Source organism: Tarenaya hassleriana, unplaced genomic scaffold (assembly GCF_000463585.1).
Source record: "Tarenaya hassleriana unplaced genomic scaffold, ASM46358v1 Cleome62, whole genome shotgun sequence".
NCBI lineage: Eukaryota > Viridiplantae > Streptophyta > Magnoliopsida > Brassicales > Cleomaceae > Tarenaya > Tarenaya hassleriana.
The window spans coordinates 236,803-257,634 of NW_010968712.1; the positions used below are offsets into that span (position 1 = coordinate 236,803).

At 40.5% G+C, this 20,832-nt stretch overlaps 4 protein-coding genes across 6 annotated transcripts in view; 2 read left to right on the top strand and 2 right to left on the bottom strand.

The window, feature by feature from the left end:
- Nucleotides 1-6,715: 6,715 nt before the first annotated feature.
- LOC104799920 (protochlorophyllide reductase B, chloroplastic) lies at nt 6,716-8,532 on the top strand. Its single transcript, XM_010522606.2, has 4 exons — nt 6,716-6,826; nt 6,935-7,036; nt 7,234-7,762; nt 7,837-8,532. The coding sequence occupies exons 1-4, from the start codon at nt 6,773-6,775 to the stop codon at nt 8,349-8,351; spliced, it is 1,200 nt and encodes a 399-aa protein (XP_010520908.1). The 5' UTR covers nt 6,716-6,772; the 3' UTR covers nt 8,352-8,532.
- Nucleotides 8,416-9,346, bottom strand: LOC104799919. Of its 3 annotated transcripts, XM_010522605.2 has the most exons (3): nt 9,092-9,342; nt 8,724-8,767; nt 8,416-8,643 (listed from the first exon to the last, which is right to left on the bottom strand). In XM_010522605.2, the coding sequence occupies exons 1-3, from the start codon at nt 9,195-9,197 to the stop codon at nt 8,524-8,526; spliced, it is 270 nt and encodes an 89-aa protein (XP_010520907.1). In that variant the 5' UTR covers nt 9,198-9,342; the 3' UTR covers nt 8,416-8,523. The 3 variants fall into 3 exon arrangements, with proteins under 3 accessions (XP_010520907.1, XP_010520903.1, XP_010520904.1); XM_010522601.2 differs by having other exon boundaries at nt 8,416-8,767; nt 9,041-9,346; XM_010522602.2 differs by having other exon boundaries at nt 8,416-8,767.
- A 5,530-nt stretch (nt 9,347-14,876) lies between these two features.
- LOC104799985 lies at nt 14,877-15,494 on the bottom strand. Its single transcript, XM_010522685.1, has one exon. It carries the CDS (start codon nt 15,492-15,494, stop codon nt 14,877-14,879), a length of 618 nt encoding a protein of 205 aa, XP_010520987.1.
- Nucleotides 15,495-19,721: 4,227 nt separating this feature from the next.
- Nucleotides 19,722-20,832, top strand: part of LOC104799921 (CBS domain-containing protein CBSX5-like) — a 1,645-nt gene continuing 534 nt past the window's right edge. The window contains exons 1-2 of the mRNA XM_010522607.1: nt 19,722-20,121; nt 20,355-20,826. Of these exons, the coding sequence (XP_010520909.1) occupies nt 19,790-20,121; nt 20,355-20,826 (804 nt within the window). The 5' untranslated portion in view covers nt 19,722-19,789. The remainder of the gene's footprint in view (nt 20,122-20,354; nt 20,827-20,832) is intronic.

The window sequence follows — 20,832 nt, forward strand, 5'->3', positions numbered from 1 at the left end:
CGGTCTAGGTGACCCTAGTGGCCGATGCTCTTAGCAGTAAGAAGATCTTAGCGGCCATACGTGTTGTCACCTCGTCCCGCAGCAACGCCGCGGAGTTGACTGTGATGTTGGGATACCTCTCGTTGACCCTCGAGGAGTCGACACCGACTCTAATAGAACGGTGGTCAGGGGACAGCGCGATGATCCATTACTCGCTCGATACATGGATCACATTGAGGAATATAGCCTTAAGGGCTACCGCATCGACGAGTAGGGAGCGTTGCGACTTGGGAACCGATACATCCGGGGGCACAGACGACCCAGAGCTGAGACATGAGATTTTGTCAGAAGCACATCAGTCGAGGTTAGCGATACATCCGGGGGCGAGAAAGATGTATTAGGGGCTACGACAGTGGTATACTTGGCCGAGGATCAAGAGAGGTGCCTCACTTGCCAGCAGGTGAAGGCAGAGCGACAGATGCCGGGAGGAAAGCTACAACCGCTGGAGATACCCGAGTGGAAGTGGGATTCGATCACCATGGACTTCGTGGTCGGATTACCGCTCACGCCCAGCAAGAAGAACGCCATTTGGGTAGTCGTGGACTGACTAACCAAATCCACTCATTTCATCCCCATCCGGCAGGAGTATCCATTGAGCGGTTGGCGCAGATTTACGTCGATGAGATCGTGCGTCTACATGGGGTTCCGAACGAGATCATCTCAGACCGAGACGCGCGATTCACATCACGCCTGTGGAAGGCGATACAGGAAGCTCTGGGGATGAAGCTCAAGATGAGCACGACATACCATCATCAGACAGACGGTCAGTCAGAGCAGACGATACAGACTCTGGAGGACATGTTCCGAGCTTGTATCATGGAGTGGGGAGCTTCGTGGGACCGATACTTGACGTTGTGCGAGTTCGCGTACAACACCAGCAATCACATGAGCATCGGAGTGTCTCCATATAAGGCCTTGTATGGGAGACCGTGTAAGACACCGTTGTGCTGGACCGAGATTGGGGAGCATCGCGAGTTTGGGCCGGAGATTGTAGAGGAGACCAAGGAGGTGATACGGAGGATTTGCGCCCATATGAAGATGGCGCAGGACCAACAGAAGTCATACGCCGATCAGCGACGCCGAGACTTCGAGCTTGAGGTCGGGGATTACGCCTTTCTCCGAGTACAGGCGATGCGAGGTCATGCGAGGTTCGGGCAGAGTGAAAAGCTGAAGTCGCGCTACATCGGACCTTATCCCGTGATCGCGAGAGTGGGAGCTGTTGCATACCGTCTTGGATTACCGCCAGAGCTGGGCAACATCCATGACGTCTTCCACGTGTCGATGCTGCGGAGGTACGTAGCGGATCCTTCACACGTGCTACAGCCCCAGGAGTTGGAGTTTACGGAGGCTACACGTTTCCCCGACGAGCCGCTGCAGATCGTGGATCGAAAGATCAAGAAGCTGCGGGCGAAGGAGGGACCACCCGAGGAGGTACCACTCGTGAAGTTCTTGTGGCGAAGCCAAGGGGTCTCTGACATGACTTGGGAACCCGAAGCAGAGATGCATAGTAGTTATCCGCATCTATTTACTTGAACGTTGTATGAACTCTTATGTATGACGTTCGGTTTGTATCAGACTTATGTTTCAGATGACGTGACGATATGCATTGTGTTATGGAGATGATATCGAATACGAGGAAATCTTGACGATATCACGCGATTCTGAATTCGAGGACGAATTCTTTTTAAGGGGGAGAGGATTTGTAATACCCCGAAACCCGGTTTAAATATTAATTATTTAGAAATAAATAATTAAATAGAGATGTCAAGAAATCACCCAAAACGAATAGTACAATGCCGGGGAGAGGCACGAGGATCGTCACGCGCGGAAAGGATCGGAAAGGAATGAAGAAAAAAAAAGAGAAAAGAAAAAAAAAACAGGGTTGGTCCGCTGGACCAGGACTTAGTCCGGGGCGGACCAACCTATTCAGTCGGAGCAAACCGAGCTGAGCGGACTGGGGAAAAATCGCAAAAAAATAAATAAAAGTGTCCCCGGTCCGGCGGACCAGGAAGTTGGTCCGGCAGATCGGGATTTAACAGAAAACGCAACTTGCTCTGTTCCCACCTTGGAACGCGGAATTTGTCGGATTCCGGGGTCCACTTGCCGTCCAGTCGCCTCCCATGCCTCGAGGACGTTGCAGGCTCGCCTATGGGCCTTGGCTCGAGCCCATCTAGCTTCTCTCTCGCGCCATAAACACCTCCCAAACTCGGATTTAGGCATTTCCGGACCAAAACAGAGGAAGAAGAGAAAGATGAGAAAGGGGGAGAAAGGAGACGAACCAGGACAAGGGAAGCTCGGGGAAACAAAGGGGAACGTTCCTAGACGTGCCCTGAAGGTGTTCACGGTGTGAGGAGAAGCAGAGGACGCACACAAGCTCGGACAACCTCAAGAACAAGGTGAGTGGCTTGAGTTGGATTTGTGAGATCTTGTTTTCAATGTGTGGTGGTGCAAATCGAGATTTCTTTACGTGTTTGAGGCTTAGAACATGTCTAGGGATGTCAAACTATGTTTTAGAAGCATTTGGAAGTAACCCCGAATCGATTAGAGTGAGAAAAATCGAAAGAGAATTTGGAAATGGCGAAGTCGAGAGAGAGTTCCAGTCCCAGTCCGCCGGACCACGCGTGGTCAGCTCCGGACCGAGACTGGAACAAATACACGTGAGATCCGCCGAACCAGGAGAAGAGGAATTGGACCGAGAGAAAAACACGCCTGGTCCAGGGCTGACCAGATTTGATCCGCCGGACCAGACGTGTTCCGAGGTTACGCACACCGCCGGACCAGAAGAGGCGGACCGAGAGAGAAAGAGTAGGCTGGTCCGGGGCTGACCAACCCTGGTCCGCCGGACCAGACCAGTTTTCTCTCCCGGACCGACTGACCAAGAGACGGAGCGGACTAGGGAAAAGAGCACTGGTTCGGGGCTGACCAGAACGTGGTCCGCCGGACCAGACTCAGAGAAAAATTAGAAAAATTTGCCGATTCGACCGGGAAAGAGAAAACGACCAACGGGGTTGGCCCGGGCCTAACCAGACTTGATCATGGGCGGTCCAAACCCCCACCAAAGGACAAGCTTCGCGATTGAGATCAATCATCTCGATTCCTCGTCAAGACGTTACGTGGCGTAGTGAGGTGTGCGATAAGGATATATGAGTGACCGTTGCATGATTGTTTTGTGGATAGAATTGCATGGCGCAGGACGGTAGCCGGTAGGGACCGGATGCCGTGACGCGTATGTTTGTACTCTGGGGATATATGCACGTTGTGTGCCATGTGTGTAGCTTACTCGTGCGTACGAGCTAAGCCTGATTGTGCTTGTGGATGGTTATGGACTCAACCATCATCGTCATAGACTTGACAGGCGTTTGAGATGTGTTTTAGTCGTGTGCGACACGATGGCCAACGTCACGCGAGTGACGGGCATGGAGGCGCCCCTAGTCATGCCGACTTGACTAGGGTATACGGCTAAACCCTATGGTGGACTCCATATGGGTATGATTGTATTTGCTATTTATGTGCTTACTGTGTTCTTACTTATTGCATGTGTTTTATGAAAATGTCGACTGTACCGTTCTTAGTGGAAACGGGATTTCTGGGTTCAACCCGGGCTACTCACTAAGCGGTTGTGCTTAGCCCTCGTGGTTTTATATTTTTCAGATCACGAACATTACGCCTAGCGCATCGGACGACGACGACCTGAGAGAAGCAGCATCATGTACGAGATTTTTATTCTAGACTATGAGACTTGTATTCCCGCATTTTGTACGGTTATATTATGACTACTCGGACATGTGTCATTTTGCGATACTGATCGCGTTGTATTTTCCGCTGCTTACTCTGATTTGTTTTAAAATGTTTTTGGATTTCGTAATTTTGCTTCCGCGATTTATTATTTTATCTTATATCGTCCATGTGGCACAGCCCGTATACTGTATACGGGTTACGGGTGTCACAATCTTGCTCCTATTAGTAACCATTCTATTTCATTTGAAGCATTCCTAACATTAGCATTCCGAGGGATTCACAACATTCTGAGACCCTATATACCGACATGCTCAATCAACGGTCCTAGAATAGTCTAATTGCCAAACCAAAAGCTAGTTGTAGTCTCATCCCCTATTGCGTATCGTAGGAATGGTGTAACAATATCTCTCATATTGACTAGCTTTCTAAGGTCCAATGACATTCTAGGGCTTGGATTTGTATCTCAATAATCTCGTCTCTTGATTATGTTAAAGCTAAGCGAAGCTACCCACAAAGTGTTGATTTAGATGCTTTGGGGTAATCTACGTATAATAACTGCATACTTTGTATTAATGATCCATTTGTTGAATGTATTATACTTTCGTTATATAATTTTTATATTTGTTATTAAATCGTTTCAAAACGATTCTAAATTATCTAATCGCTCATAATCGTAGAAACGGTGATGAATTAAAACTAACATGATGCATGATATATGATCATAAAGATGATCATTGGGTACATATCACAACCATGAGTACTTGTTTGGAACAAGTTTATAGATGACCCGAAAGAGATTATCACATGGATGTGAACCATGACTTGAATATCATGTATTGGTTTGTTTTGGATCCTCATACCTCAGTTACACTACAAAAAAAACAGTTTTTTAGCAACGAAAAATTTTCATTGCAAACCAACAAATTTCGTTGCAAAACAGGGTGTGCAATGAAAAAATTTTCGTTGCTAACTCATCGTTGCAAACCAATATAGCGTTTCAATTCGTTGCAAGTTGCAACGCTTTGCAATAAAAAAAATTGCGCTGCTAATTTTGCAATGCAATTTCGTTGCAAAATTAGCAACGCAATTTTTTTGCTAAAATTAATTTAAAATTAAAAAAATAGAATTTTAGGGTTTTTTAAGAATTAAAATTAAAATTTAAAAAATAATTAATTAAAAATAAATATAAATATTAAATAAAAATAATATAAAATATTAAATAAAAATAATATATATATATATATATATATATATTTGTAGTATTATAAAATTTATTTAAGAGTTGTAATTAAGGTTTATAAATAAATAATTAACAAAAAAATATTAATAAAATAAATATTTAATAAAAATAATAAAATATATTTTTTATTTGATTTTTTTTAAAAGTTGAGGAAGATAGAGATTTTAGATAATTTTTAGAGTGATTGTTGGATTGTGTTTGAATTGTGTTTGGATGTTGAATATATAGAAAAACTTTCCAACACAATTTCATTGCAAATCCGAGTAGCAATGCAATTTCTTTCCTAATTTGCAACGCAATTTCGTTGTAAAAGATGTAAAAATCAAACCAACCATGGCCATAAATTTTATCTTTGATTTTGCAACGAAATTTTGTTACTAATTGGATTTGCATCGAAATTGTATTGCTAATCGAATTTGCAACGAAATTGTATTGTTAATCGAATTTGCAACGAAATTGCGTTGCTAATCGGATTTGCAACAATATTACGTTGCAAAATATGGTAAAATCGTTGTCAAAACGTTGCAAAACGTTGCAATTTCGTTGCAAAGTTTGCAACGAAATGAATTTCGTTGCTAATTTCGTTGCAAAATGTCTGTTTTTTTGTAGTGATATCTATACTATTCGATGTGAGGAATAATACATTCTATATCATTCAAATATCGACTTTAACCGGATTTTTATAATGACAGTGTTTGAGTATGTTATGAATCATGTGGAGAATAATAAATAGTTAAGATGTGATTTGTTCTTCTTGAATGAGTGAAATATTGTTGGGTCCTTCGGATAGGTCAGACTATAGAATACATGATCTTTTTATAAATGAATGTGATTTGTAACTTTCAACCGATTTGACGAAGAGACAATTGTTGGACTTTATAACGTAGCTAGCTCTTATGTTAAACATATGATATCATAAGCGGATTAAGGTGGCCAGTGCGTTATGTCATTCCATGAGCTAGAGAGAGTTAGAGTTAAGGTAATATATAAAGTTATGTTATGGGTTCACAGCACTTGCGAAAATTTTTATAGCGATGGATTTATTTAGTTTGTCAAATATTGTGGGTATATACATATATATACATGGAGATTTCAATCAGCACTATTGTTATTAGGAGGCGAAATAAAAAAAAATATATATGTATATAAACAACGAAAAAAATGACTTAATTGTCTAATATATACTAAATGAAATAAATGGAAGATCAATGACTTTAGACTAACCCTTCTCATTGCACTAAAAGGGATTAAATTGATAAGTAAAAATCCAAATCAGTTGCATTTCTAAATTCATTTGAAATGCCAAAGTTTACCCAAAAAAAAGGCAACATAGAAAAAAAATGATTATTTTCTTTTAAAAAACAATGAAATATTTGTGGAGAAATTGGACCGTTGATAACAATGCCGAGCAAGTTCTGAACAATCTGCCTACCTTCTTCCCCTCCCATACCAAGGGATGGAATCCCATAGAGACCAATCACGAACCAAAACAAAACAAAAAAAAATCTATAAAAATAAAATATCTTCCAAGAGGAAATCTAATCCTCGAATTCTGATTGGTTGTTTTCTGGTGACGTGGCAGATACTTTCCCCGGGGATTATCTTATCCACACATATCCTCAAGCGGGGACCACTCTCCGCCCTTGTCCGAAAAATCACATCCACAAACTCCTTGGCTCTGTATATATACACACACGCTCTCGCAAGAGCCACTTCGATTCGAAACAGATCTTTAAAAGCCTCTAAGAAAGAACAATGGCTCTCCAAGCTGCTTCTCTGGTTTCCTCTGCTTTCTCTGTCCGAAAAGAGGTTTCTTTTCAAAATCCTTCTAATCTTTCTGCGTGGTCTGGTTTTGAGGTTTGAGCTAATTATTTTCTCGAATGTCGGTTCTGTTTTCTTGGATCTGTTTGGTTGCAGGGAAAATCGAATGCATCGTCGTTCAAGGAGTCTAGCCTTTTTGGAGTCTCGCTTCCAGACCAAATCAGAGCTGATTTCGGCTCTTCGCCATTGAAATGCAAGGTTAATTAGAGATCATACAATATACACATGTTCTTAAACTCTGAAACTGATGGGTTTGGTTCGATGTCTGGATTTCATCCAAGCTAGGGCTTTGTCCGAACGATCGAGATTCTGATATTACAGTACCTATATAGAGCTCTCTGGTTTTATCAGTTACTGTTCTCTGCAATTACTGAACTTAAAATCTGGCCATGCAGAGGGAATACAACGCGAGGAATGGAGCGATAAGAGCTCAAACTGCTGCGACTTCGAGTCCAGCCATAAGCAAACCTGCCGTGGAAGGCAAGAAAACTCTGAGGAAAGGGAACGTAATCGTGACAGGAGCCTCATCAGGGTTAGGTCTAGCAACGGCTAAGGCATTGGCCGAGACCGGGAAATGGCATGTGATCATGGCCTGCAGGGACTTTCTCAAGGCCGAGAGAGCAGCGAAATCGGCGGGGATGCCGAAGGGGTACACGGTCATGCATTTAGACCTCGCCTCGTTGGATAGCGTTAGGCAATTTGTCGATAACTTCAGAAGGAAGGAACTGCCTCTCGATGTATTGGTCTGCAATGCTGCAGTTTACTTGCCCACGGCTAAGGAACCTTCCTTCTCAGCCGAAGGGTTCGAGCTCAGCGTCGGGACGAACCATTTAGGACATTTCCTTCTCTCGAGGCTATTGCTCGACGACTTGAAGAACTCCGATTACCCTTCTAAACGTCTCATCATCGTCGGCTCCATCACAGGTAAACTCAAAACGATGAACCCTTTTTCGGGTTTTGATCTGATTTCTCAAGAATTCATCTGTCTGATTGCTTAGGGAACACGAATACATTGGCGGGTAACGTGCCGCCCAAGGCGAATCTCGGAGACTTGCGGGGATTAGCAGGGGGATTAAACGGATTAAACAGCTCTGCAATGATAGATGGAGGGGATTTCGATGGGGCAAAGGCGTATAAAGACAGTAAAGTCTGCAATATGCTGACAATGCAGGAGTTCCACAGGCGTTACCACGAAGAAACGGGCATAACGTTCGCCTCGCTCTACCCTGGTTGCATCGCCACGACGCGTTTGTTCAGAGAGCACATTCCTCTCTTCAGGCTCCTCTTCCCTCCCTTCCAGAAGTACATCACGAAAGGGTTCGTGTCGGAAGCAGAATCTGGCAAGAGACTTGCTCAGGTGGTGAGCGATCCGAGCTTGACCAAGTCGGGAGTGTATTGGAGCTGGAACAAGGCCTCGGCCTCGTTCGAGAACCAGTTGTCGCAGGAAGCGAGCGACGTCGAGAAGGCTCGGAAAATGTGGGAGATCAGCGAGAAGCTCGTTGGCTTGGCCTAGACGAGGATGGAATATCCGGAACGACAAAGCTAGCTGAGAAGATTCTTTGTTGTTAAATTTCTTCTTTTTTTCCCCGAGTGATTTGAGTGTTTAGAGACTTGGCTACTGCAGAATCGACTGTAAGAAACGTAATAACTTTTGCGGCATTTGGAAAATCCAATTTCACATCTCTCTAATGGTAGAAGGCTCCACTATGTTGTCCAAGCTTTTTATGGATTTTCTGATTAGGGTTTTTCACCACCGATCCATCTGCTGCTATTCCCCAATACAGCTCCACTCCTCCATCAGAGCCCTGCTTCCAAAGTTTGAGCCAAGATTCTGTCAAAGATTCAGACATGAAAAGAACACTGAAGATGTTGATAGGTGTCTTACCAGAGCAGTGAAGACAGTATATGTCGTCAATCCCACAAAACACCCTGCAGCAAAACCCATGTTACGAATATCAAATCGGACTACTGTACTATTGATCAGGTAGACAAAGCCATAAACTTTACTGATTCTACGTCCATTTCTTTGGATCCTTTGAAAAGGGGCTTCAGATAACGGAAGATTTCAACATTTGTATTGAGAAAGATGAACACCCAATAAAAAGAAAAACGTAAATCTTGAAGCTGAACAGAAATTCATGAGGAAAACTAAGAGAAATTATCAGGTAAACAAGGTCTAACACATCAGATACAAGACCTAACCCGTCCAATCCTTTAGAGAAATGTGCTAAAACACTCTCCGACGTGGAATACCTCCGGTGAACAGAGGAGGAGGAAGGAGGACGAACATAAGCGAGAACGGCGGCTTGTCCGAAGGACATGGAGAGAGTGTCCTGAGGGTAACCAGACAGGAAGTCATTTAGGGTTTCTTCTGGAAACATATTCACACAAAAAAACTTTTTTTTTCTGTGTTCTTGATGAATCTGTAAATGATCAAAGCGGGCGTAGAGAAGAACTTGAGGAAGGCTTTCTCCGGGTTTTTTATACATGCGGTGGCCTTTTTTCCTTGTTTGTTCTGTTTTACAGTGGTTTGGGTTGTCTTGTGGGAAGGAAGTTACGGATAAATGTAATGTTTTTTATATTCATTCTCTTAGGATTTATTTAGCAATGGACCAAAGTATATCTGATTGAGTCGGATCCGATATTCAAAGGCCAGCAAAATATTATCTTGATATTCATAGAAAGCCCATTCATTTGGGCTGAAGGCCCATGGATCATATAAGAGGGTATTTGTTTTTCTTTAAATTGATTTAAAAAATTAAATTTTGTAAGCGACAAATTCCAACCAAAAATATTTCACAAACAACAAATTTTCCGTGTAACATTTTAGTGTGTGAATATATCTAATCACTGTATGTATATATTGGATACTGCAGTCATGTATAAATTACATGTCGAATATTTCCGGTTCTGGTACAGAAAATCTGATCCCCATAAGTAGGTATTATATAAAAAATATATGTATTTTGTTATTCTTACTTCAATATATACCTTTATCCAGTTGTGATCATATGATTCATGTGATCTAAAGTATAGTGTGATAATATTTTTATTTTATTGATTATAACGTTAAATTTATGATGATTTCACTAATTCATTATATTCATACATTATATATCTTACTAATTATTTGATTAAAACTTCATAAATTTAACATTATGAATAATGAGATCAACATATAACCACACTATGTTTCAGGTCACATAAATTACATGGTCACAATTAGAGAAGATTATGTGTTGAAATAAAAATAGTAAAGTAAAGGTATTTTTTATAATACCCATATAAGCAACCCCACGTCTCACATCGCAAAATATTTGACTCGACAATCCCTTATAATTAAAAGGGGATATCATTAAAAAAATCCATGTATTATTTCCGGATCAGCGAAAAAATCTAATACTTTTTCACTTATTGATTAATTCATAAAATCCCAAATTTTTTATTAATTCAAACAAAAATGATGATGTGACAATGGCATGGCTTCCAAATCATGCACACATCATCATAATTATACCACATCATCAATTTAAATAAAATTTAAATTAAAAAATTTATTTAAATTAATATATATAAATTCGCATATACATATATATATTAAAAATAAAATTATTTATAATTAATAAAATACATATACGCATAACTATAATATATACGTATATTATAACTAATATATATATATATATTAAAATAAAAATAATTATAACTAACATACATATAATGTATATTAAAAATAATACGTATATGTATATATATTAAAATAAAAATAATTATAACTAATATATATACATATAATATATCTATTAAAAATAATATGTATATATAATATTTATAATATAATTTATAATATATATATTATAGATATGTATATGTATTTTATTAGTTATAAGTAATTTTATATTTAATATATATATATATGTATGTGTGAATTTGTATATATATATATATTAATTGAAATAAATTATTTAATTTAAATTTTATTTGAAATGATGATATGATATAATTATTATGATTTGATCATGACATGAAAACCATGTTATTGTCACATTATCATTTTTGGTTGAGTTGGCAGACACAAGAGATTTTTGATGAATTTTTAAAAAGTTCGCAATTCATACCAAATATAAGGTTTAATTGGTAAACAAAAACGTACAAAGTTTTTCGTTAACATGGAAAGAATACTGAGTTTTTTTCCTTTTTAATATTTTTCTGTCAAAAGTATTCCAATATAAATCATCTAAATCAATGTCTATATATATGATATTGTCGGATCTACTCCATTATTTCTATTGGTTTTTTTTATACGTGTGAATTTATATGTATATATACTAATTTAAATAAATTATTTAATTTAAAATTTATTTGAAATGATAATATGATATAATTATGAAGATGTTGTATGATTTAAAAATCATGTCATTACCAAATCATCATTTTTGTTTGAGTTGATAGAAAGTGGGGTTCGATAAATTTTTAAAAAATTTGGAGTTCTATAGATTAATCACATCAAATACAGAGTTTAATTGGTAACTAAAAAATTATAGAATTTTTTTTATTGATGGAGAGGCTATAAGATTTTTTTGGCAATTTCTTCTGTACCAAAAATTTACCAAAAAATTACACACCGCTGATCTGTTCGCACGTGCCGAGAAGGGACAATGCCAGATCATCATGCTTTGTCAGCTTCCGGACAAGAAGATTGAGATTTGTCTACCTTTTTCGGATTGTTTCGTATGATTTGTTTTAGATCTTCTAATTAATCATTCATATTTAATTATGGTATTTGTCCTGATTATTTCTTCGCGGGGCTCAGAGTCAGAGATAGTAGAAACAGTTTAACAATGAGTAGGAAACATCTAAGTAGCACTCGTGGTCACGAGGGTTGCATCTGATTTATACATGAACAGAAAATTTTAGATATTATATATTTTACATGTATAGATTTTTTTAAGGATCCGGGCATCTTATTTAATATAAAATAATAATAATAATAATAACATTTTACCTAAAGAAGACAACAAAAAATAAATAAAAAAGTCTCTTACTAGAGTTTGGTCATTGCATAAGTCACACACGTTGCTGTCTCGTGTCATATTTCACGAGAATAGAGACTCGGATGTGAAATTTGGACTAACGATATTTCAAATCAATGTTATAATTTTATTTTTCTTGTCTGATTTTATAATTGTTTTCTGGTTCATTTTCAAGTTATAATTTCTTGTTTCACGCTTCGGATATGTGATAGCGCCGTGGAACAAGATCATTTGTTCCGCTTATAGTCATTGATATTTGCTTCATGTCGTACAAAAAAACGATCAGATTAATTCATTGGAGAAAAATAGAAACTAATATTAAAAATCTTATAATTTTTTTGAATTTATTTAAAATAAGAAATATATTTAAATGCGAAAAAAATAATACATTTGTACATTGATACTTTAATTTTCTGAAAGTGGTTTACATGTGTCTTATATAAAATATATTTTCACGTTTTCTAGTATGATGCTGATGAATTTATAACTTACATCCTGACAATTTTCTTTTCCAAATTTTGTGTAACTTATACTAAGTCATATTCTAATTTAATATCTTGCCAAACGCTTTAGATTTTCGTGATCAGAAAGAAATATTCACGCAATCACCCGCATAATAATGGCCATATGTAAAATAAGATACCTTTTTTTTTGTTGGGAGACGCACGAATGGCTTAAAGAATATCTACAACTACATACATATATACATGTATATATATAATCCTATATATGGGTCCATGACATGAAATTCGCATTTTCATTTATGAGAGGTATGCGCAATGCGAGTGATATGTCCACACACGCACTTATTGAGCCGAAAGGCTACATACATATATACATATATATATGTATATTCGTACATATTTATATTACAATCAGCCAAATAACGTATACCATTCGATTCATTTTTCAACCATTTATTGAAATTTAGAGCATGCTCATTTTATTTGTAGTGCCAATCAGTTTTTAACATTGGAGCAACTGAAAATTCTATTTATATATGTATGATAATTTATACAATAATAAAAAGAAGTTACAAATATTTATAAATCTCGTTACACGTAAGAATAAGATCTTCCACAACAAAATCCCACCAAACAGAATCAAAGGTCTTCCTAATGTCCAATTTTACAATCGCATTTTTCTCCCGTGCTGTAAATGAATACTCTCTAATGAGCTCCGAGGCAAGTAGGACATTATCCATCATGAGACGACCACTCTGAAAAGCTTATTGATTTTTTGAAATACACCCTCCCAGTATCGGCTTAAGTCTTTGTGCTAGTATCCTTGAGATTACCTTATATATCATGTTGCAGCAGCTGATCAGTCTGAAATCCGCTAACCTATCGGCTCCCGGCTTCTTTGGCACTAGGGTGATGATCGTTGCGTTTAGCCCTCTTAGTAAGTTTTCCGATCTGAAAAACTCCTTCACTGCTTCAATGAAACTTGCTCCCGTTATGTCCCAAGCGTCAGAGAAGAATTCTTTGGGAAAACCATCTGGTCCAGGGCTTTTGTTGTTTGGCATTGTACGGAAGGCAGCAATTATTTTCTCCGATGTTACCTCCCCAGTTAGATGTCCGTGAGCTTCCTCATTAAATCTGAAATGCAACAGTTCCCTCAGATCATCCCGCTGAATCCGTGTGTGTTCAGCTTCTCTTTCCCCATACACTCTCTAATAATAGTCTATCACGTGATTCTTGATCTCATCGGTTGAGGTAATCCGGTTTCCCACTTCATCGACCAAGTAGTGGATATGATTCTGCACATTCCTCGCCCTCATAACCCTGTGAAAGAATCTTGAATTTCGGTCACCGAGTCGAAGCCATCTAACCCGCGATTTCTGCCTCAAAAATTCTCTTCTACTCGCACCATATTGCTCCAAGCATGTATTATCGTGTGTTCAGCTTGAGTAAACTCTGGTGACGGATTTTGTAGTAGTGGTCTTGGATAACATATAGATTTCCCTCCAGCTCCCTTACCCTACCCGTAATGTTGCCGTAATGTGTTTGGTTAAGGTCTCGCATGGGCCTCTTAAGGTCTCTCAATGATTTCTTCAGTCTTGCCTGTTTAGAGCCCATAGCCGCTTCATAGTTCCAGTTGTCCTTCACAACCTGTAGGAAACTAGGGTGTTGAGCAATATGCGGAAAATATTTGAAAGATTTTCGCACCTGGACATCATTGGACGGGAGATGGATAATGCTCGGCGCATGGTCAGAAGGGCCCGGGCTTCGGAATTCTGCATATGTCGTAGGGAGTCTCTCAAACCAAGTATCATTTATCAGTATCTGATCCAATTTTATCGCAATAGGGTCCAACTGGTGCTTATTCCACCATGTATACTGAAGCCCTCTAAATTGCATGTCGTATAGGCCTGATTCATCGAGAAGAGCTCGGAAGTCCTCCATTCCTTGAATAGAAGCACTCGGTATTTGTAAATCTGATCTCTCGTCGCAGTGAAGGAATTGGTTAAAGTCGCCTAGAACTGCCCACGAGCTTCTTCGGATCAGCGGATTCCTACTGAGCCGAGCCAACTCCTCCCAAAGCACCCTCCTTTCTGTCGGAGTATTTTTGGCGTAGACAAAAGTGATTGTATATGTTCTTACTTGTGCGGGGTCAAACTATCCGCAAGTGACAGTCTGGCTTGTAGCTTGGTAGATGTGGAGTAGTAAATTAGGATCTCAGACCACCCAAATCTTGCCCGAGGGGTCAGCTCCATGCTTGCAAAAATACTTCCAACCCGGAGGTATGGAAGCTCGGACCCTTGTTGCGTTCTGGGTTCTAAAGTGCGATTCCAAAAGGCCTCCGATCTTTACCTTCTGATCCAAAATCTATCGCTTCACGCTGTGACTTTTATTCTTATCGTTCAACCCTCTAGTATTCCAGCAAAAAATCATAGAGCTGTTTTGGTTAAATACCTTTCTTCTTCGTTATATTGCTACCACGACCTCGCGATTTCCCTCGTTTCGTCCCAGGATGGTCACTACTTTCTGTCCCATCTTCGACAGCTAAGTATTTTCTATAATAGCACATTCCTGCCCTGACTTAGTAGTGATCTTATCACTAGTCCCCGTTGGCTCTGGTGTAGGTCGTCCTTTGTTCGATGTTTTTGCATCCTCGTTCGATCCCTGGGTTCTTTGGGGAGTATCGTTTACATCCGGTTCCTGCACCAACGAACCAGAGGATACTGCATCGGCTGAAATCGTAGTGTTCTCAGCCACTTCATCTGACCTCTTAGCTATACACGGGAGGGTTTCTGCCGGGAGTTTCTGCGTCTGATCTGGAAGCTGTGACAATTGGGCTTTCTCAATAGGTTCGGGATCCTTTATCACAGGTGATGACTTCTTCTGCCATTGTTGCTTTCCTTGGACAGTAGGATTTTCCCCTGTTAGGCCAGTTGGTAGTGGACAATACTTGGTCGTATGCCCAATTTCGGAGCAGTGATCGCAGATGGGCGGTAACCATTCGTAGGCAACATTGATATATCTCTCCTCCTCCCCGAGCAGGGTGATTGCAATCTGTCTTGGCGGTGACTTGGTCATACTGATCTCAAAATAAACTTTCGCAAAGTTGAACACTGATTTGGACTCTGTGAGAGGGTATAGGTATAGTGGCCCCCCACACATGTAGCTAACCGATTAAGACTTGTAGATTGATCCAGGTTGGTACTGAACTCAACGCAGGCTTTTTCGGCCTGTGATTCAGATCCCAGACAGTGGTGAACATTGGGCAATCGCTAATGTACCGGAAATTTCTGCGCAAAATTTCATCTTTCTTCCGCTCACTTGGGATTTTGAACAGGAAAGTTCCCTTTCCCATACTATGAACTCGAATCTTCGGACCTCCTGTGGCCCACATCGCGTTCACAACTCCTATCACTCACTGCGTGAAGCCTGCAACATCTCGTTCGTGAAATTGACCAGAGGGATTCCTGTGTTGTGGTTCTCTAGTGCTCCGACCTTCCGCAGCGTGAGATGGAACTCTGGAGCAGCTTGCTCCAGAAGGAAGGGGGTTTTCTAATTTACGTGAGAGGTTTTTGGTTCCGCTCTCATCGGGGACTTGATGCTCACACGAACGAGCTCCTTTGTAGTCGAGATAGCAAGCTTTTGCGCCACCTGTAGCTGTACAGCGGAAGATGGACTTCCCAGACCTATGCTTCTCTTTGCGGCGCAAGGGGAGCTGGCAGGGGACGTCGGCGCCAAGTGTTTCTGGGGATTTCCAGATCTTGATGGGAGAGTGGCAGGAACGGACACGGAACGGAGGAGGGGGGCATTTTCCAGACAGCAGTGGGCTCGTCCGGTGGATTTTTCGGCCGGCCGGTGTTGGGGAGTTGGCACTGTCGGGGTCGCTCTCAGAGAGAGAGAAGACCTAATCGCCCCTTTTGGTTGGCATTCAATGTGAATGGGGAACTGTTGGGGTTTTTCAGCGGACACAGGGGACTTCGTCAAGGGGATCCCCTATCCCCTTATTTGTTTCTCATTGTCATGGAAGTGTTGTCTAGGAAATTAGACACAGAGACCAATTTAGGACACTTGCAGCTACACTCGAAATGCTCGAACCCAGAAATTACACATTTAGTCTTTGTGGATGATTTGATCATTTTTAGTAAGGCCAACCCTTCATCCTTTAGGGCTATATGTGATGTTTTACAATGGTTTGGACAAGTATCTGGGCTGATGATAAATGCGGAGAAATCTGAAGTTTTCTTTGGGGGAACAAATGAAGCAGAAATGGCAGAACTGATCTCGGTCATAGGTATTGGGCGAGGAAACTTTTCGATGCACTACCTCGATTGTCAGTTTCACCACGCAGGCTAAGGGAGGTGGATTATGAACCAATGCTGGACAAGATCGGGAAGAAAATAGAGAGTTGGGCGAATAGATTCTTGTCGTATGCGGGAAAAGTCCAGCTTATCTCGACAGTGGTGTATGGCATGGTATACAGTTGGAGTCATGTCTTTCTCCTACCAAAAGCTGTAATGCGTAAAATTGATGCACTTTGCTCAACCTACTTGTGGAAATGTTCGACCACGAGTTCGGGGAGATCCAAAATTGCATGGAGCTCATTGTGTAGACAGAAAAAAGAAGGGGGCTTAGAAATCCGACCGCTGGCAGAAACAAACCAGGTTTCATGACTCAAAATGGTATGATCTCTTTTTAAAATGGAGGCTCACTATGGGTTGCATGGTTCCAGGCATACATACTCAGAGATTATCCTTATTGGACTATTAAGTCGAGACCAAACTTATCATGAAACATACGGAGGTTACTCAAATTACAGAACTTGGCACGTGGGTTCATCCGATGCGTGGTGGGTGATGGCAAGAGAGCTTTCTTCTGGCATGACGACTGGACGGGCCTCAGACCGCTGCTGAACTACATCGGTACGGAGGGACCAAGGCTGCTCTGAATCCCGCAAAATGCAAGAGTACACGAAGCAACACAAGCGGGTCAATGGTACCTGCCGGGAGCACGATCGCAACGAATTCAGGAGGTCCACATCAAACTACTGCAGATTCCACCACCATCGGACGAGTAGGGAGATGACAGATTCAAATGGAGATATTCGGGAAACAGTTTCTCCAACGCCTTCTCCACGAAGGCGACCTGGAGACTGACGCGACAGCCTCATGCACAAGTGGACTCGGCTCAAATGGTATGGTTTCTGCAGGTAACTCCGAAAACTGCATTTATCTACTGGATTGTGATGCAGGGAAGGTTGCCAACGCGAGACCGACTACTTAGGTGGAACCTTGTTCAGGAGGCAACGTGCAAGCTATGCAATACGGCAGAAGAGACACATGACTATCTATTCTTCACCTACCCATACAGCACAGTTTGCTGGTAGGGAATGGCGGCAAGGATCTGGTGGAACCCGCCAACTACCATCAACGGTTGTCTAGCATGGCTGAGAGCATTCCAGAAAGGGATGAGCACATGAGGAGGATCCTAGGCAAGATCCTTATACAACACGGGATCTACGCCCTATAGATAGAAAGAAACGCTCGAACATTCCTTAGCACACGGGTTTCAGCGGAGATACTTGGTGAAAACTTGGATAGGACAATACGAAGCACCCTCCTCGCGCAGCAGAGGACAGTAAATTCTGCAAACAATATTTTTTTGCAGAAATGGTACTTACTCATCCACCCCCCAATCGAGACGTAGACAAGTGTAGACGATAAATTCATTTGCTTGTTGCAATTCCTATTGGGACCGTTTAGTGACTGCTTATTTGGTTTGGTAACATGTAATTAATGTGGATCGAGGATCATGGTCTGTGCACCACCAATTTTGAATAATACAACCAATTTTCATTAAAAAAAACATCTTCCACAACAAAAAAAAAAACTAAATCAACAAAAAAGTGGGGTCTAATTCATATGACATCGACTTAGTTTTACTATCAAGTAAAAGTGGGGCCTAATCCATTTGTCATATATCCACGTGGCGGACCCCACGACTCGATTTTGGCGATACATTAATTTAACAAAAAAATTAAAAAGAAAAGTATTTTAACAAATAGTACAAAATATTTTTAATAATAAATAATAGTGGCATCGTTTAGAGTGGTGGATATGCAATTGTTTTCATTTGTTTTTGGGTAATTGTGTACCCGAAATTAACTAATTTGAAGTAATACATAGTATTTCTTTAGATTTGAAATTCAAATTTGAGACATAACAAACGCTTTGTGTCCATTATATTGGTTGAATTATCCAAATTTATGTTTATTTTTAAATTTATTATTTATAATATAATTTTTATGGTAAAGATAATTTGTCGCTAAAAACTATAAATGTTTTCTAATACGTTCGTATTTCTGACGACTAGATTGTCCTAATGTCCGTTTATGAGCACAACAGATTGAATAATATGATATCATATAGCAAAAATAATTACGATATTTTCAGCTAAATTCACATAATTCTAAAATTAATATTAACGAAATTATTAAGGCACTGCAGGAATAATTCGGTTATTTATTTATGAATTTGTTTTATATTGGATGGAAGACTCCCCTTAGCTGAGCTATTATTAGAACTATGTTTTTTTTATTTTTATTTTGTGGAGTCCTTTCACAAAACAAAAGCGACATTAAATTAAAAGCATTAAAATGTTTCTTGAAAAAGAGCACAAAAAACCAGGTCCACTGCCACCTTGCTGGCTTAAAAAAAAACTGAATTTATTGTAAAAAAAAGACAGATTATTTTTATTTTCATAATTGAATTTAAAACTTAATGGAAAAGTTCAAAAGAAACATTAAAATAAAAAGTTGTGCTGAATTTTTTGTCGCAAAAAGGGAAAGAAAAAGTCGAAAAGGACCAAATACAATCAAATAGATTGAGGTTGTTTTGCATTGGCCACTGATTGATTACACTTTAAAAGTCTATTCATTCTTTTTTAAAAAAAAAAAATTATTCATTTCAAATTTATCTAATTTAGCTTTTTACAATATCATATATAATAAACTCTTGCATATTTTTTAAAACATTTACCAAACACTTGGTATCTAGCAGCGAATTATGTTTATAATTGGTATGAAATAAGGGAGATAATTTATTTGTTAGCTTTTTATATTTTATACTCCCTTATTCGCTTTCCGGAAACATAGAAAAAATTTCAAATTCTACTAATTTGGTATTAAATTCGCTTTCCGGAAAATAACAAATATTCAAACTCTTCTATTGTGTTCTAGGCGGTCCGGAAAAATAATTTTCTTTGGCAGAGTATATTATATAAATTATAAAATATAAAAATAGGAAAAACGAAATTAGTTGGGCCCCACTTAGCTGTAGGTACTTACACCGTACCCATGACTTTTCTTTTATAAATTTCTCCCCCATACCTATTTCTCTCATCATCTTTCCGCATCCCTCGTTTTCCAACATCCCCTCTCTTCAGATCTTTTTTCGTCGTGCATGGCAGTGAGCCTCCTGTCTCGCGAGGTATCCGACCTCTGTCTCGGCAAGCCACCGCTCCGGTGTCTCTCCGCCGCCTCCGCCACCGTCTCCGACGCCGTCTCCGCCCTAAAATCCTCCGGCGAGCCCTTCCTCAGCGTCTGGAGCTGCAACCACGAGGACGATGGGTCGGAGTGTGAGTGTGTCGGAAAGATCTGCATGGCCGATGTGATCTGCCACTTGTCCAAAGACGAGAAAACCCTCTTGTCTCCTTCTGCTGCATTGAAAGCACCCGTCTCTGTTCTTCTCCCCGAAACTCGTGCCCTCGTTGTCCATGTTCAACCCTCCTGCAGGTATTTACATACATACATACACGTGTATATGTCCGTGTATATATGATGGAATTCAGACAGCGTTTTATTTCCTTGGTTTTCTCGGAAATCTCGAGTTTTGTCTCTGTTTTTTCCGTTATGCTCAGTTTTCCCGTGTTTCCAGCTGTTTTCTTGACCAGATTTGAGATTTCGTTCTGTTTTCAGTTAATTTTTCATTGAATCAATGTAATTTGGTACAATCTTCTGTGCTTCAGTTTGCTTGAAGCCATCGATCTGATCATCCGAGGGGCGCAGAACCTGGTTGTCCCGATTCAGACAAAATCCATCACGAAACGAAGACATCAGAAGCTGCAGAGCCAAAACGGCGCCGTTTCGGTCACCGCCTCCGTCCACAAGAACGGTCGCCAATTCTGCTGGATCACGCAAGAAGACATCGTCCGTTTCCTCCTCGGCTCGATCGGACTCTTCTCTCCTCTCCCGTCGATCTCCATCGCCGACCTAGGCATCATCAACAGCTCCTCCTCCGTATTAGCCGTCGATTACTCCTCTTCCGCCGCCATGGCCATACCCGCCATCTCCCTCGCTCTCACCGAGCAGACCGCCGTCGCCGTCGTCGACGGTGCCGGCGACCCGAAAATGGCCCTGATCGGCGAGATCTCGCCGATGAAGCTCGCGTGCTGCGACGAGTCTGCGGCCGGCGCCCTCGCTACCCTCTCCGCCGGCGATGTAAAG